Raw genomic sequence first — 15,785 nt, forward strand, 5'->3', positions numbered from 1 at the left:
ATACCCCACAAAATATTGTTAGTACTTTTACTTTAAACAGTCAAGTACAGGGGTCCTAAACAGGGGGCCAGTTCACTGTCCCTCAGACCGTTGGAGGGCCGGACTATAGTTTTAAAAAAAACTATGAACAAATTCCTATGCACACTGCACATATCTTATTTTGAAGTAAAAAAAACAAAACGGCAAAAACACCCGCATGTGGCCCGCGGGCCGTAGTTTGAGGACACCTGGTCAAGTATATTTTCTAAAAATTTAAATAAGAATTCTTTTATATTTACCCATGTAGTTATTTCTAGTGTTCTTCATTTCTTTGTGTAGATCCAAACTGCCATCTGGTATCATTTTCCTTCTGCCTGAAGGTCTTTATTTAACACTTTTTATAGTGTAGGTTTGCAGGTGATGAATTCTTTCAGCTTTTATATGTGAGAAAAATTTTTGTTTCACCTTCATCTGAAAATTCTTTTCCCTGAGTTCTGGGTTGGCAGTTTTAGCTTTTAGTACTTTAAAGATGTTGCTCAGTATTTCTGATAAGATATCCGCTTTAGTCTTTGTTCTTCTGTACATGTTGATTTTTTTCCCCCTTAAGGCTGCTTTTAAGATTATTCATTCACTTTATTCCTGGTTTTAAGCAATTTGATTATGATATTCTTTAATGTGATTTTATTCATGGTTCTTGTGCCTGGTTGGGCTTCAGTGAGCTTCTTGATTTATGAATGTGTAATTTTCATAAAATGTGGAAAAATGTTGGCCATTATTTCTTCCAATATTTTGCCTGTCTATCAGCCCCCCACCCTTCCTTCAGAGACTTCAGTTACACATATAGTAGGCCTCTTGGAGTTATCCCACAGCTCACTGATTCTCTGGGTCTGGGAGATTGGAGGTTTGGGGAGAGGTGTAAGGTCAGCCATTTTTTTCTCTGTGTTTCACTTTGGATCGTTTCTGGTGTTATAGCTTCAGGTTCAGTGATCTTTTCTTTTACAGTGTCTGACCTGTTAATTTTATCCAATGTATTTTTCATCTCAGACATTGCTTTTCATCTCTAGAAGTTCATTGTGGACCTTTTTTGTATCTTCCATATCTCTAACATGTTCAGTCTTTTCTCTCTCTTCTTGAACATATGGCATATGATTATTATAATAACTGTCTTAATATTCTCACCTATCAGTTCTATCATATGCATCATTTTGGGGTTGGTTTCAATTGGTTGACTTTATTTTTCATTATAGGTCATATTATTCTGCATGCCTGGTCATTTTTTATTGGATGCTAGACATGAATTTTACCTTGTTAATATTCCTATAAATATTCTTGAGCTTTGTTTTGGGAAGTGGTTAAGTTACTTGAAAACAGTTTGATCGTTTTCAGGTCTCGCTTTTTTCTTTAGTGGGACCACAGCTATGTGTAGTATAGGGCTAATTTTACCCTAGTATTGAGGCAAATTCTACTTGGTAATACATGAATTATAATGTTTTCCACTCTGGTTAGTAGGTTCAAGACATATTCCCATACCTTTGTGATCTTTGAGGATTATCCCATGTAAATATTTTCTGATGAATCTTTTCTCTGCTTTGAGTAGTTCCCTGGCACCTATTAGCTGATCAATACTAAGCCGTAGACTCGAGGGGATCTGCAGATCTTGAGAACTTTCTCTCTGCGTAGCTCTCTCATCAGATATTCTGCCCTGTGAATTCCAGCTGCCTTGGCCATCTCAGACTTCCAACTGCATCTTCTCAACTCGGGAAGTCTGCCGGGCTCTGCCTGGGTTCCCTGTCCCCACGCTACAGCCTGGAAATTGTGTCTAGGCAGTAGGCTAGGGTAATCACAGGACTCAGCCTCAATTGTTTCCCAACTCTTGGGAGTAACTTTCTTTTATTGCCTTTGTCCAATGTCTTGAGTGTCTTCATTTTATATATGTTGTCCAATTTTTTAATTGATTCAGGCAGAGGATAAATCTGATCCCTGTTACTGAATCTTGACTGGAACTGGAAGTCTTTTGCAATTAATGGAAGTATCATATATAAGAATATACAAAAAGTATACAACTAGATAAATTGTCACACGGTTATAACTGCCAGCCAGATCAACATTGCCAGCACCCAGAGGTTCTCCTCCTCTCCCTTCCACATCACTCCCCACCCCGCAAAGGGGACCACTGTCCTCACTTCTAACAACATAGACAATCACTAAGCTCTCTATTTCTGCTGTCCTGTTACTTTTCTGTCGGTGAGATTGTTTTTAATTGAAGAATTTGAGCTTCAGCTTAAACAACTATCTTGTAATTTGTTCTTGTACTTATCTCTAATAGATGAATGATTCGGCACTGAGACACACAGGCCTCTACTGCAACCAGCTTACATCTACTGACCTTCTCAAAACAGAAGCAGATGGAACCCAGGTCAGTAAGAGGATTCTGAGCCCTAAGCTGTCAGAGACACTCTAGAGACACACGAAACTTTGTGCAGCATCGTGGTTAAGAGGATGACCTTGGGAGTCAGACCTGGTGTGAGTCCTGGCCCTCCTCTTCTTCGCTGTGTCACCGTGGGCATGTTAGGGAACTTTCTGAGCTGCTGTATAACCAATAGAACTAACAAGACACCTGCTTACAGGATTGTTGAGAGGGTCAAATTGTTGAGATAAACTCTCATAAGGTTTAATTTAATGTGGCTACTAATTACTATTTTGTAAATAAACACAGTGCTCAAATTCATATGTAATCAAAATACCTCAAAAGATCTCAGTAAATTCAAATAAAACAAAATGTTTGCCGTGTACTCTGCCTCCTTATTAGAAGTTTTTTAAAAAAACAATGTATAAAAAGCATGAGTGGCCACTTTTTTATATTGACCTATATTTAGAAATGTTGGAGGTTTTAATTCAATATGGTAACTTTGGTTTAGTATTTAGTCTCTTAATAAGTAGCTTAAAAAAATTTTTTTTTAAGTACCAGCATTATGCTTAATGTGGCGATACAAAGAAACATGAGACATGTTTGCCCTTTTGGTGAACTATGTGAAGAAGGGAGGAAACAGAGTTCGCTCTGTGAAATAAATGCTCATGGTTTGCCAGGCACTGTGCTGGGCACTATGCTTTACCTCATGTAAGCTTCACTTTACCCCCAGGAAGGAGGAGTATTCCTTTTTCCCCCACAGATGAAGAAACAACCCGAGGAGATTTGATTATATGCACAATTCACAAAGCTAGAAAGTGGCAGAGCTGTGGTTCAAACCCAGGTCTTTCTAACACTAAAGTTGATGCTCTTTCTGCTACCCCACTGAGGGCCTGTTGAAAGATAAAACACATAGACTGTACACATAAATTGACACTCAAATTTTCGTTACAAGTAACAAGAGACCTGTTTTTTTAAAAAAAAAATAGTAGAAATTGCTGAGATGGTTAGATGAGCATTTCCATAGGAGATGGGACTGAACTGGGCCTTGAGGGGTAGTTTGCAAGGCCAGCTGAAGGAGAAAGGTCTTCTGGCTGATTGTTGGAAGCTGGGGTGGGGTAAACTTGGAAGTCTAGGGGATTGGAAGTAGAGGGTCCAGAGACAGGGAGACAGTAGTATATCTGAGCATAGTGCTGGGAAACCACATTCGCTGAAGGCAGGCAGAGGGTTTGCAATAAGAACTCCTAGGAATTAAAATTGGTAGAGTAGATTGGGGCAAACTTCCAGGGGCCATGAATGCTAAACTTAGGGATATGGATGCAGTCCTGCATAAGTGATCCTGAGAGGAAGCAGTGATCCAAGCGCCAGCCTAGGCTTCATGTGGAGGGGGGAGGGGAGAGAAGGAGCCCGGGCAGCGGCTCTGGAGGAGCAAGATCAGTTAGGAAGCTGTGTCCATTAGGAATAGGACCCGAGTCCTGTGGGGCTGAAGAGAGGGGATTCTGTGGTGGAAGATGAAGTCTTCGTTCGCTAGAAGTTTTTTAAAGTCTCACACCTACAGAGACTTACACTGGGCAGGCAGCTCAACAAAATAGGTCAAACAAAACAATCAAGACTTGAAGTAAAACCGATTCTGGGAAATCTTAAGAGGTTGGGACTCGGTTCCCACACCACCCTTCTGATCTGGTAAATCTCAAGCTTTTTTTTTTTTTGCGTCTTGCCTCACCTGTCTATGAAGGTGTAGCAATACTAGAAGTCCTTTGAGGTCTGGTCTAAGGGACCTCGTTTTTTCAAGTTCAAAATGGCTGCAGTGTGTACTTTTTTAGAGTTTGGTTTAACCTTTTGCACTCGGATGTCGAGTGTGACTCGACACGGTTAGCATCGGTAGCAGCTCGAGAAAAAAGCAAGCGAGTGCAAAGGGTTAATATTTTCAATTTTTAAAATATAGACTATCTTTTTTTAAAAAGCATTCTTTTTTAAAGAAGCAGAATTTTCTTTCTAGTTTGTTTTTTCATGCCTTTATAATAATATTTCCAAGTGTTTGGAGACAAAAACATCTTATGCTCTGCCCCAGTATTTCATAAGTTGAAACATATAAACATAAAAGTTTATGTTAATTGTTTTTAAAAAATCAGCACCTAAAAGCACTATAGTCTGTGCTTCTTTTAAGCTTCAGTGGCAGAATCTTTTTTCTGTAGTAGCCCATCATGAAATCTCTCTTTGCTCCAATGTTTTTGTTTTTGCCAAAGAGAAATTGGAAGTGAGTTAGATAGAAATAATAGAGATAGATGTACAGAAAAGGAGAAGGAAACAAACGAGGCAAGGGGGACTAGGGTAGGATTGGGGGGGAGGGGTCCCAGCATTTGGAGTGCTGGGATGAGGAGGAGGCAAGACAGGAGAGAACAGGAAAGGAACACAGAAAAGAGACGCCAGAAGAGAGCTGGTAGGGAGATTGTTGACATGGGAAGAGAGCAAGGCCAGGGGGAGCTCTAGAAGGAAAAGTAGGAGTGAGGAGTTAGAGAGAACGAAGGTGAGGGAGGACACAGAGGCAGCTAGAGAACAGACTCGGAGAGTTGGTATATTTTAGATACACAAGGAAGAGCCCTAAAGAAAACAAGAAATGGAAGCATGTGGAGGCAAGAAGCAAAATTTGGGAAACTGGGGAAAGAGGAGGATGAGGAGAAAGAGGCCAAGGAGAGAACTGAGGCTAATGTAAGTAGAGTTCATTCATCAGGCACTAGAAAAGCTCAGGGGTGCCTACTTTAGCTGAAGGAGAGTAGACTGGAGGTGTCGCTGGATCGAGAGGACCAGGGGCTAGACTTACATGGCAACTGGATCATTGGGACATTTGACATTTGGCCAGTGAAGGTTGATGGAAAACAACTTTTGTTCAATTAGGATAAAATTTTTTTCAGAAAAGCTGAATGTAATTGGCACGAATTAGTGACGAGACAAATGGCCAAGAAAATGCATCATTAATCTAAAATGCCTCAGGAGCCTATTAAACACGAGGCTCAAGTTGGCCCAAAGCTTGAGACACGCAGTTAGATGTACTTAGATGACTGAGAAGGCCTTTCCATTCTTGGTCTGGAACATTTACAGTGTGATATTGGCCTTTATCAGTTCTACAAATGACTTTTTAATAAGACTGATTGATAAAGACTAACTTCTGGTTTTGTTTTCCCAATAGAAAACGCTATAACTATGCAACTGTAGACATTTTAAAGGAATAGTCCTCTTATTACTGAAAGTAGTCAAAGGGAAAATTCACACTGTTCTCATTTCGTAATTTACTGTTATTTTTAGTTCATGTGTTTAAATGGATTATCTATCAGGAAAAAAGAAGTTGAATATAAAATTGTTCTGCTAATATTTTGCTGTAATTCTAAAGGCAATACATAAATATGTAATAGTACATTTAGGTACTTTGGGACATTAACTTTGTAATGCTGATGTCCTGTTACTGAGTTGTGGTGGTTATATTTTGCTAATACTGGGTTAAAGTCCTTAATTTTCTAACATCATAAAGATTTTTTTTATCCTACTAAAGTTATCTATAGAATGCTTTTGAACCAGTTTTCCAAATAACATGTGTTTTTTTTTTAACCCACCACTAGATACCCAGTCTCTGAAACTGGGCTTTTCCCAATCTTGGCAATATTAGCAACAATGCTCACTTTCAGTATTGATGGCAACCCTGTAGGAGGTTTGACCATTCTGATTTTTATTTTATTTTTAAAGTGTGAACTTTCCAGAACCCTGAGCAAAATGAGTGCAGCGATTTTCTTTTTGTAGGACAAGAAGACAGAAGAGTTCTTCTCTGTGGTGACTACAGACTAGAGGAATGCTCTAGTGAGTTTCCACTTCAAGTAGTACCCACTCATAAGCCGGGGGGGCAGACCTTTCTGTCTAAACACATCTTTTATTTGTGTTCCAGCAGGTGCAACAGGTTCAGGTGTTTGCTGACGTCCAGTGTACAGTGAATCTGGTAGGCGGGGACCCTTACCTGAACCAGCCTGGTCCACTGGGAACTCAAAAGCCCACGGCAGGACCACAGACCCCCCAGGCCCAGCAGAAGAGCCTCCTTCAGCAGCTACTGACTGAATAACCACTTTTAAAGGAATGTGAAATTTAAATAATAGACATACAGAGATATACAAATATATTATATATTTTTCTGAGATTTTTGATATCTCAATCTGCAGCCATTCTTCAGGTCGTAGCATTTGGAGCAAAAAAATAAAAAGGCGTTCACTTTCGTTGGGAGATTGAGAGATGTTTTTGTTTCTTTGTAAAGGCCTTGGATGTTGAAAAATAACAAGGCAGAACAGTTGGACAATCTATTTCTTGAGCCAAATTTAATTATTCTTATTTTTGTAATCAGTCATTGGCTTCTTATCGGGAGGAAGGCCTTTGGAGGAGAACCAAAAGGACAAGTTCCACCGCGAAGACAGAGCCCCGCCTCCGCGGGCTCAGCTCCGACCCCGCCCAGGAAGAAGGGCCCGTGCCCTCACCAAAGGCTGTCACGTGTCTCAACAGCCCTCCCCGACCCCAGGCAGCTTGTGTGTACAATCAGCTTCTTCTAGCAACTCTGTATCTGTTGGCTTCAAGAGAATATTTTGCCTCCACATATGTACCCCTTCTCCTTTTTTAAAGATGGATTTAAACCAAGATGCCTCCAGGAATGAGGACGAAATGAGTGTATTCAGAGGAATCCAAAAAAATACAGTTTGGGGAAAATGCAATAATTTCTGATGAGATGGGTGAAGGACAAGAAGCGAGTTCTGTCAGTTATTGTAGATACAATCTTCTGATCAAATCTGGGGAAAGGCAGCCTGTTCTTTCTGCTTTTATTGTATTAACAGCGGAAGTAGCTCAAGTTATTTAAAATAAAATTAAGTTTATGACCCAAGTAGCTTATTTTTACCTTTAAATCTCACTGTAAATATATTTGATTTCTTGTAGAAATTTATTTCCTTCTGTTTAATTTTATGGCTTTATTATCATCCTCTTGATTTTTCTATATTTGTGTGTGAAATATAACATTGATTGAATTGCAGTTGCATCTGGCTAGTAATATTTCATTATTTTAATAACTGTGATGCCATGTATGGATTTACTTTGGGGTTCAAATCAAAACGCCAACTGCCAGAAAGAGCCGTTCCAGATGAGCTAGAGCTCGCACTGCCCTAGTGTCTCGCTGGGATCATCCGCCTTGAGAGCAGTGTAAGGAATTGTCACCAGAAGTGCACAGGCAACTCGTACAGAGAGAAATTAGTGCTCAAAGGAAATCTTACTTTTTTTTAGATTGACTTTGGGAATTTTAGTTTTCATCAGTGCAAATATAAATGTATTCTGCTCTGAGGCTAACTGGTACCATATTTTCCCGTTGTGTCTTGTCACTCTGCCACATGTTGTCTCATCCTGGCCTCTGAGTCAAGGACCCAGTGAACTGACTTTCTAGTTCTAGAAGTTCTGCTGCAAGGCCAGGAAAGCTTGAGAAAGGTATTGTGGAAGAAGCAAAGGTAGACCCCCATCACTCGCCTTTTCCTGCACTCCTGGGCCTGTGAACGATGACCGCACCTGACATTGCGCACCAGCTACCTCTGCTTCCATGGCAGAGAAAAGGCCCTAAGAACTCACAGAGGAAGAGGAGCTTGGACTCAGACATCAAGGAAGAAGCCATTTTCCCAGGTCCTTCTCTCTGCATCTCACCACCCCTAGTTACAAATAACTCCATTGGACAGCATCTATTCAGAAAGTGTAATACCGAATCAAAAGATTGGCGGAAGGGCTCACATGGGTAGCAACTATGAAAGAGAAATAGGACACTCAGTTACAAACATTATCTCTTTTCCTTTTTCAGAAAAATGCATCCCCAATGTCATTCATTCCCAGCTTGAAAGCCCAGCCATATTACTCTAGTCCCTACCAAACTGCTCTAGGATATCATCTCTGTTCTGTTTGTGATATTTAGACTTGCAGACTTCAGGAAGTTCACCTTTAACTTGAGCATTCCAGATGAAGTTTCCTGACTCAGTACTTTCGCATAAGGACTAGAAAAAAGAGTGGTAAGGAAAATTGGAGATGCTAACATCCTCCTCCATCCCAACTGCACCTTAATGTATGCATGTCACCTTCAAGGTTTTATAATTGCACTGTTTGTTTTATGTATGTACAGATTGAAATTATTGCTACATTTGAGGAAAATAAAATTGCTTGCTTCTATGTAATTCCTGTCATTCCACAGGAAATGCACTTTTCCAGCTGCTGAATAGAATTTGTTTAACAACCTCACGGGTTGCCTCTTCATTTACAGGGAAGAAGTGAAACCTACATCCTGCAGGAATTGCCAAAGCCCAAAAATGGCTAATGGGTAATTGAAGGATAATAAAGGAAAGAATCCCCGAAGCCAGAGGTCCTGGAAGTCACCCTAATGCGAACCAGCTCAGTGAAATTTGAGAAGGTCCAAGTGAAGTCATGACAGTGGGCCTAGAGGAAATTCTGACTTTGACCCTTTGTCTGATGATTAAACACTCTGGTCCGGCTATTTGTTACCCAGGAGATCTGGTCCCCCCAGCTCTTCAGAGTCACACCATACCATATCTCTCACTATTATTGGCTTTCATATACTAACATTTATTATGCAGATGTTGAATCTTACTTGAGGAGACTCTTTCAATCTGACCGGTCCTGTTTCTTATTTGTGTGTTTTTAAGGCAGCTTAAATCCACTAATACTTGGCTCAGTGTGCCTGGGTAAGGAGGGTAAGCAAGTGTGATACTTGCTAGAGGACAGGGAAGGATGTATATCCTGTACTTGTTCCTACACACAGATACACACAGATTTGGTAGCTGTTGTCTGAAATCAGGTTTATGGGGAACAGACCCTTTGTTTCCCAAAGTTGGGATAAGGTAAAAATACTTCTCTTCAATGAGGCTAAACATTGATTTAAATTTATCCTAAAGTAGTTGTGGGAAGGCCATTAGAAAAACAAATAGATCGCCGAAGCCGGTTTGGCTCAGTGGATAGAGCGTCGGCCTGCGGACTGAAGGGTCCCAGGTTCGATTCCAGTCAAGGGCATGTACCTTGGTTGCGGATGCATCCCCAGTGGGGGGGGGGGGGGTGCAGGAGGCAGCTGATCGATGTTTCTAACTCTCTATCCCTCTCCCTTCCTCTCTGTAAAAAAATCAATAAAATATATTAAAAAAAAGAAAGAAAAGAAAAACAAATAGAAACAATTGAGGGAAAAGTGAGGTTGACAGAAGCTTCATCTTTATGGTTTTGCCTAAGATAGGTTCCATACCTAGAAACTGTCTTCTGGATCCTGACAATCAAAGAAAAAGGACAGCTGTCTGCTTACACGGAAGTTGGGCTGATTTCCTGGCTGACTAGTCTTCCCAGAAGGCAGCTCCACTTGAATAAAGTGATTGATTCAGAGCAAGCTTGATCCTGGACCATTCCTGTGTCTCTGAAAAAGATCTGGATGAGTTAAGTTCATAAATTCTTTTGATTGGTGAAAACTGCCAAAGGAAGCATTCCTCCATCCAGAACATTTTTTGCCAGTGCTAAATTAGTTTTTTGTTTTAATCCACACCTGAGGATATTTTTCCATTGGTTTTTGGAGGGAAAGAAATATCGATGTGAGAGAAACACATCGGTTAGTTGCCTCCTGCACGCACCCCAACCAGGGCCCAGGCTGGGGAGGAGCCTGCAGCCGAGGTACCTGCCCTTGACAGGAATCAAGCCTGGGACCCTTTAGTTCACAAGCTGACGCTCTTATCTACTGAGCCAAACCAGCTAGGGCTAAATTAGTTTTCTTTATATTTTTTATTTTTATTGCTACAAGAGTTCTTAACAAGATTAAAGAAACACAGAGCTCTGGCCTCTTCCACTCATTTAATACATTTTATTGTCTTTATCCAAGGTAGTAGAGATATGGAAGGATCCAGCTAGACATGGACCCTTCCTTCCCAGAGCTTATATTCACCTGGGGGGACTTTGTGCTTATAATCAGAATTGAATTAAGTTAGTGAGACCTTGTCTGGAGAGTCCAGGAAGGTTTCCTTGAGGAAGAAATGGCATTTGAAGTGAGGTTTGCCAGATGGTGAGGAAGTAGCTAGTGAAGAACAGTCCAAGGAAGAGCACATGCAGAGGCCTGGACAGAGGAAGGGACCCTGGAGAGCTGGATTTTTACATTGTTAACTGATGTTCCTGAGTTTTCATAACCATTTTATTAGAATTACTAGGGGCCCAGTGCACGAATTCGTGCACCTTGAAAGGAACTGTGGGCCGCGAGGCTACAGTAGGCACAGGGGTGGATCTCGGCCCATCCTCTGGCCCCCTGTCCCCCGTCTGCCGGCTGCCTCACTCCTGCTGCCAACGCTCCCACACGCTGACAGCACCAGCCCCACTTGCACCCGCTGACGCCCCGGAGCCATTGGGGCTGGCGCCAGCAGCATGCATGAGCGGGACCGGCGCCTTCTGCGGGTGCGAGTGGCAGCTGCTGCCCCAATCGCCCCTCAGGAGCAGGGGGTGGTGGAGAAGCCCTTAGGGGCAATCAGGGCCAGCAGCCACCACTCACACCCACTGATGGCCCCGAGTGATCAGGACCGGTGCCTGGCACCGGCAGTGGGTGCAAGTGCCAGGCGGGACCATGGCATGTGGGAGCAAAGAATTTTCAGTAACCACCAGAGTCTCGCCCCGATGACAGCGACTGGTGCCCCACCTTGGTCTGGTGCCCCCGCTCACCTGCTCCACCATCCCACCTTGGCCAACGCCTGCCATATTCCGCACACGCCCCCTGGTGGTCAGCGCATGTCATAGCGGCCGATTGGTTGTTCCGCCACTCAGTCTATTTGCATATTAGCCTTTTATTATATAGGATTTTAGCTGATAGACTGAAAAGGAAATCAGCTAAGAGCTCCAGGAGGAACATGAACTAGGCTTTGGGATCCTCAGTTGGAACTTGTGCCAGCCACTAGCTGAGATCTCTTCCATTACCAGCTCTATCCAGAACTATAGGTTTTACATATTTTACACAGTACTCTATTGTAGTTGATAACAATATTACAAACATTCAGGAAAAATAAATTTGTACTGTAACAATTTGTAAGGTATTTTTATATACATTCTCTATGTAATCCTTTGCAGTCCTTTAAGAAAGTTCTCATAAAAAGAACAGCTCTAGCCCTAGCCAGTTTGGCTCAGTGGATAGAGCATCGGCCTGTGGACTGAAGGGTCCTGGGTTCCATTCTGGTCAAGGGCACATGCCCAGGTTGTGGGTTCATTCCCCAGTAGGGAGCGTGCAGGAGGCAGCTGACCCATGATTCTCTCTCATGATTGATGTTTCTATCTCTCCCTCTCCCCTCCTCTCTGAAATCAATAAAAGTATATTTTAAAAAATAAAGAAAAAGAAAAACTCTAAAAGGTTATGGCAAATACTTTTCACCAATGCATTGGAACTTGAAACCAAGTCTTCTAATTCCAAATTCTGGATTCATTATCCTGCACTATTATGAAGTAGGACTAATTCAGAGTCTTACTGTGTGACCTTAGGCAATTTTCTTACATGAAATAACTTTCAAAAACAGGCCTTCAAAAGGAATGATAATTCAAGGGCTGAGGAGGGAGGACCTGGCCCCTTCTCTGGGGACAGGCAGAGCCTTTTGCCCTTTGGAGGGCTAAATGGGGGTGAGCTTTGTGATAAGGTCAGCAAGGTGTCCCACTACAATTTTAAAAAAATGTTTTTATTGATTTTAGAGAGAGAGGAAGAGAGGGATAGAAACATCAATGATGAGAGAGAATCATCAATCGGCAGTCTCCTGCATGCCCCCTACTGGGAATCAAGTCCACAACCCAGGCATGTGCCCTGACTAGGAATCGAACCATGACCTCCAGGTTCACCGGTCAACATGCAAACACTGAGCCACACCAGCTGGGCCCCACTAAAATTTTAGGAGAGGCAGTCTGTCCATATCTAAACAGGAAGTGAAAAGGGAGTTCCATGAAGCTGCAGTGTCATCCCTTAGCTTAAAAATTTTTTGGAAAATGGGTTTCGTGTGAGGCAGGTATAAAATGACTGACAGGATCCTTTTCTGTAAGGCAGGAAATTTGTTTTCTTGGATCAGATCATAGAAGCATTCACTTTTCTCCGGCTCTTGATCCTTCTGCAGACAAAGCGTTTTTCTCCTATCCTGGATTTGGGCTCTGGTCGAATTATCTGTGCTTGTCTCAGAAACTTGGTAGTTTGTGCAACCAACAGAACCAAGCAATTCCCACAGGTATCCAAAGCAAGGCTGCGACGTTGGCTTGAGAAAAATAAAAGAATTAAAATGTTAGAAAGGGCCCAGCCGATGTTGCTCAGTGGTTGAATGTCAACCCAGGAACCAAGAGGTTCCTGGTTCGATTCCCAGTCAGGGCATATGCCCACGTTGTGGGCTCGATCCCCAGTATGGGATTTGCAGGAGGCAGCCAATTGATGTTTATCTCTCATCGACCTTTCTATCCCTCTCCCTTCCTCTCTAAAAGCAATAAAAATATTTTTTAAAAATTAAATGTTAGGCCCTAACCGGTTTGGCTCAGTGGATAGAGCGTCAACCTGCAGACTGAAAGGTCCCAGGTTCGATACCGGTCAAGGGCATGTACCTTGGTTGCGGACACATCCTCAGTGGGAGGTGTGCAGGAGGCAGCTGATCAATGTTTCTGACTCTATATCCCTCTCCCTTCCTCTCTGTAAAAAATCAATAAAATATATATTTTTTTAAATTAAATGTTAGAAAGGAATATCTGTTCCATCAGGTTTTCCTCCCACTACAATGCCCAGAGATCCTATAATACAGAATAAAACACAAAACCTTAGACCAAGATGGTGTTTATTCCATGTTTTTTAAAAATATATTTTATTGATTTTTACAGAGAGGAAGGGAGAGGGATAGAGAGTTAGAAACATCGATGAGAGAGAAATATCGATCAGCTGCCTCCTGCACACCCCCTTTTGGGTTTGTGCCTGCAACCAAGGTACATGCCCTTGACCAGAATCGAACCTGGGACCCTTCGGTCCACAGGCCGACATTCCATCCACTGAGCCAAACCGGTTAGGGCTATTCCATGTTTTGATGAACTGTTGCAGGGCAGACACTGATGGGAAGTACAGATGCCTGCCTGAATCTGCTTCCTTTCTAATAGTGGAGTTTCTAAATCAGTTAAGGGAAACTTTTTCTTTCTACTCTGCCAGGCAATGTGCTTGGCTAATCCTCTTGTGCTAATAATCTCTTAGTTTGTACAGCACTTTCACATACACTGTCATTTGATTTTCAAAATCCTCTGAAGCAATTAGCGCAGGGCATAGCCTTCTTTCACAGATGGGGAAAGAAGCTCGGATGTTTTGCCAGGTGGCTAGGAAGTTCTGGACCGCAGAGTCAGGTCTTTAGTTTTGGGATGAAACCTGCCATTGTTTCCACTGCACAGTACAACTGAGATAAGAGCACCATGACACAGTGACACAGAAAGACTGATGAGTTGCCCTGGCTGGTGTGGCTCAGTTGGTTGAGTGCCATCCCATGCACCGAAAGGTCACTGGTTCGATTCCTGGTTAGGGCACATGCCCAAGTTTTCGGTTCTATCCCCAGTTAGGTTGCGTATGGGAGGAACAGATTGATGTTTCTCTCTCACATCAATGTTCCTCTCTCCCTCTCCCTAAAAGAAATCAATTTTAAAAACTATTTTTTAAAAAAGATTTTTTAACCGACGGATGAGTTAAAAATTGTTCTCTGGAGCTCAAGTTCCTTAGAAGTTTGGTGGGGTTTCCATTTTGAAAGTAAATTGGACACTAACTTTGGTTTTGCTAAAGGACTGATTTTTTTTTTTTCACGTTTTAAATTTGCATGAGGGTAATAGTTCTGAAGTGAGTCCCTGTACTCTCCCTTCTTTTCCCTTCAACTCAGTACCACTTATATTCATATGCATCTTAAGTCTGCTCTTCTAGCCAAGACCTCTCTCAAAATCTGGACTTGAATTTCCAACTGGTGAACATTACCACATGGATGGATCCCCACTCCCCAGCACCTCAAACCTAAGTCCCAAACCAAATAACTTCCCCACAAATAAGCTCTGGTCTCTCTTATCTGTATTAATTGCATCATCATTCTCAACAACCCGCTCCGATTCATCTCTCCAAATTGCGGAAAATTATCCCTTGTAGCGCCTCATGCTATCCTCTTTCTAACCCTGTTAATCACAGACCAAATTCAGGACTTACCTTTCTTTGAATGATTATAGTAACCACGTTCGTGCCTCTTACATTCACCCTTCACACAGTCGTCAGAGAAATCTTTCTAAACACAACCTTCAGAATTTATTAGTGACTACATCTTGCCTATAGTTTACCTGAAATCACTCTACATTTTAAGTATCATAACTTTCCATACTCTAAACAAATGATCTTTATTCTTGAATTTACCGTATTCTCACTTCCATGTCCATATCATTTTCTTTCATAGTTTGTAATACTTCTTCTTTCCCCTTCCTGCTTGTCCTTCAAGGCTTCAATGTAGATGCCCTTTCCAAGAAGTCTTTACTGGTCCCCACACTTAGATCTTGGTCCCCTCTTCCGTGCTAAACTTGACCTGGGAGGACAGCTGAAACTTGTGAGGCAATGGTAGCCAAGGGCAGTGGTTCTCACCCACTTTTTCACACACCTTTGCATCAGTAACAATGGTTCACTATTGCCAAGATTCTCAACCAGGTAGCACAGTACACACCCTAAGGAAGGAACCTCAGAATCTGTGCAGAAGATATGTGTTGATTAAACAACACTAAAATGTGCTTTTAACAACCACTTCTAGAGAAGCCCTCTACTTTGTCAGCCCCATGAGAAGCAATGCCCTAGACACTGATCCTCAACTTTATAAGTTCAGAAACTCAATTTTTGTCAGCTCATCCAGTGATAATTGGGCCTTAGGGTATGGAGACATACAACTCACAGTCACAGGAGGATGGTTTATAATCCTAACCAACATAAAATGGAAGACCAGCTTCCCAGTGCTTGAACTACTTATGACCACCTTCTAGTATCTAGATGGTAACCCAATAGGTAACCCACTATGAGAGGTTAAGGGAAGACTGGACTGACAAAACACTGACTTTGATCTTGGGCAAGTCAAAGCTTTTCTGAATCTGTAAACTTGAGACAACACCGCCTGCATCATAAGGCTTGAATAGCACATATGGACACAGTTAATTTTTTTTTTTTAATCCTCACCTGAGGATATTTTTCCACTGATTTTGAGAGAGAGGGAAAGACAGAGAGAAATATTGATGTGAGAGGAACACATCGATTGGTTGCCTCCTGCATGAGCCCCAACCAGGGCCTGGGCCAGGGGGGAGCTTGCAACCAAGATAC

The 15,785-nt window shown here is 42.1% G+C and overlaps 1 protein-coding gene across 1 annotated transcript in view; it reads left to right on the top strand.

Annotated features, from left to right (window-relative positions):
- NCOA1 (nuclear receptor coactivator 1) overlaps positions 1-8,611 on the top strand; it is a 167,265-nt gene extending 158,654 nt beyond the window's left edge. Inside the window, exons 22-23 of the mRNA XM_054728547.1 lie at positions 2,306-2,395; positions 6,321-8,611. Coding sequence (XP_054584522.1) covers positions 2,306-2,395; positions 6,321-6,491 — 261 coding nt within the window. The 3' untranslated portion in view covers positions 6,492-8,611. The remainder of the gene's footprint in view (positions 1-2,305; positions 2,396-6,320) is intronic.
- The last annotated feature ends 7,174 nt before the right edge of the window (positions 8,612-15,785 follow it).

The sequence above is a fragment of the Eptesicus fuscus genome, chromosome 16 (genome assembly GCF_027574615.1).
Source record: "Eptesicus fuscus isolate TK198812 chromosome 16, DD_ASM_mEF_20220401, whole genome shotgun sequence".
Classification (NCBI taxonomy): domain Eukaryota; kingdom Metazoa; phylum Chordata; class Mammalia; order Chiroptera; family Vespertilionidae; genus Eptesicus; species Eptesicus fuscus.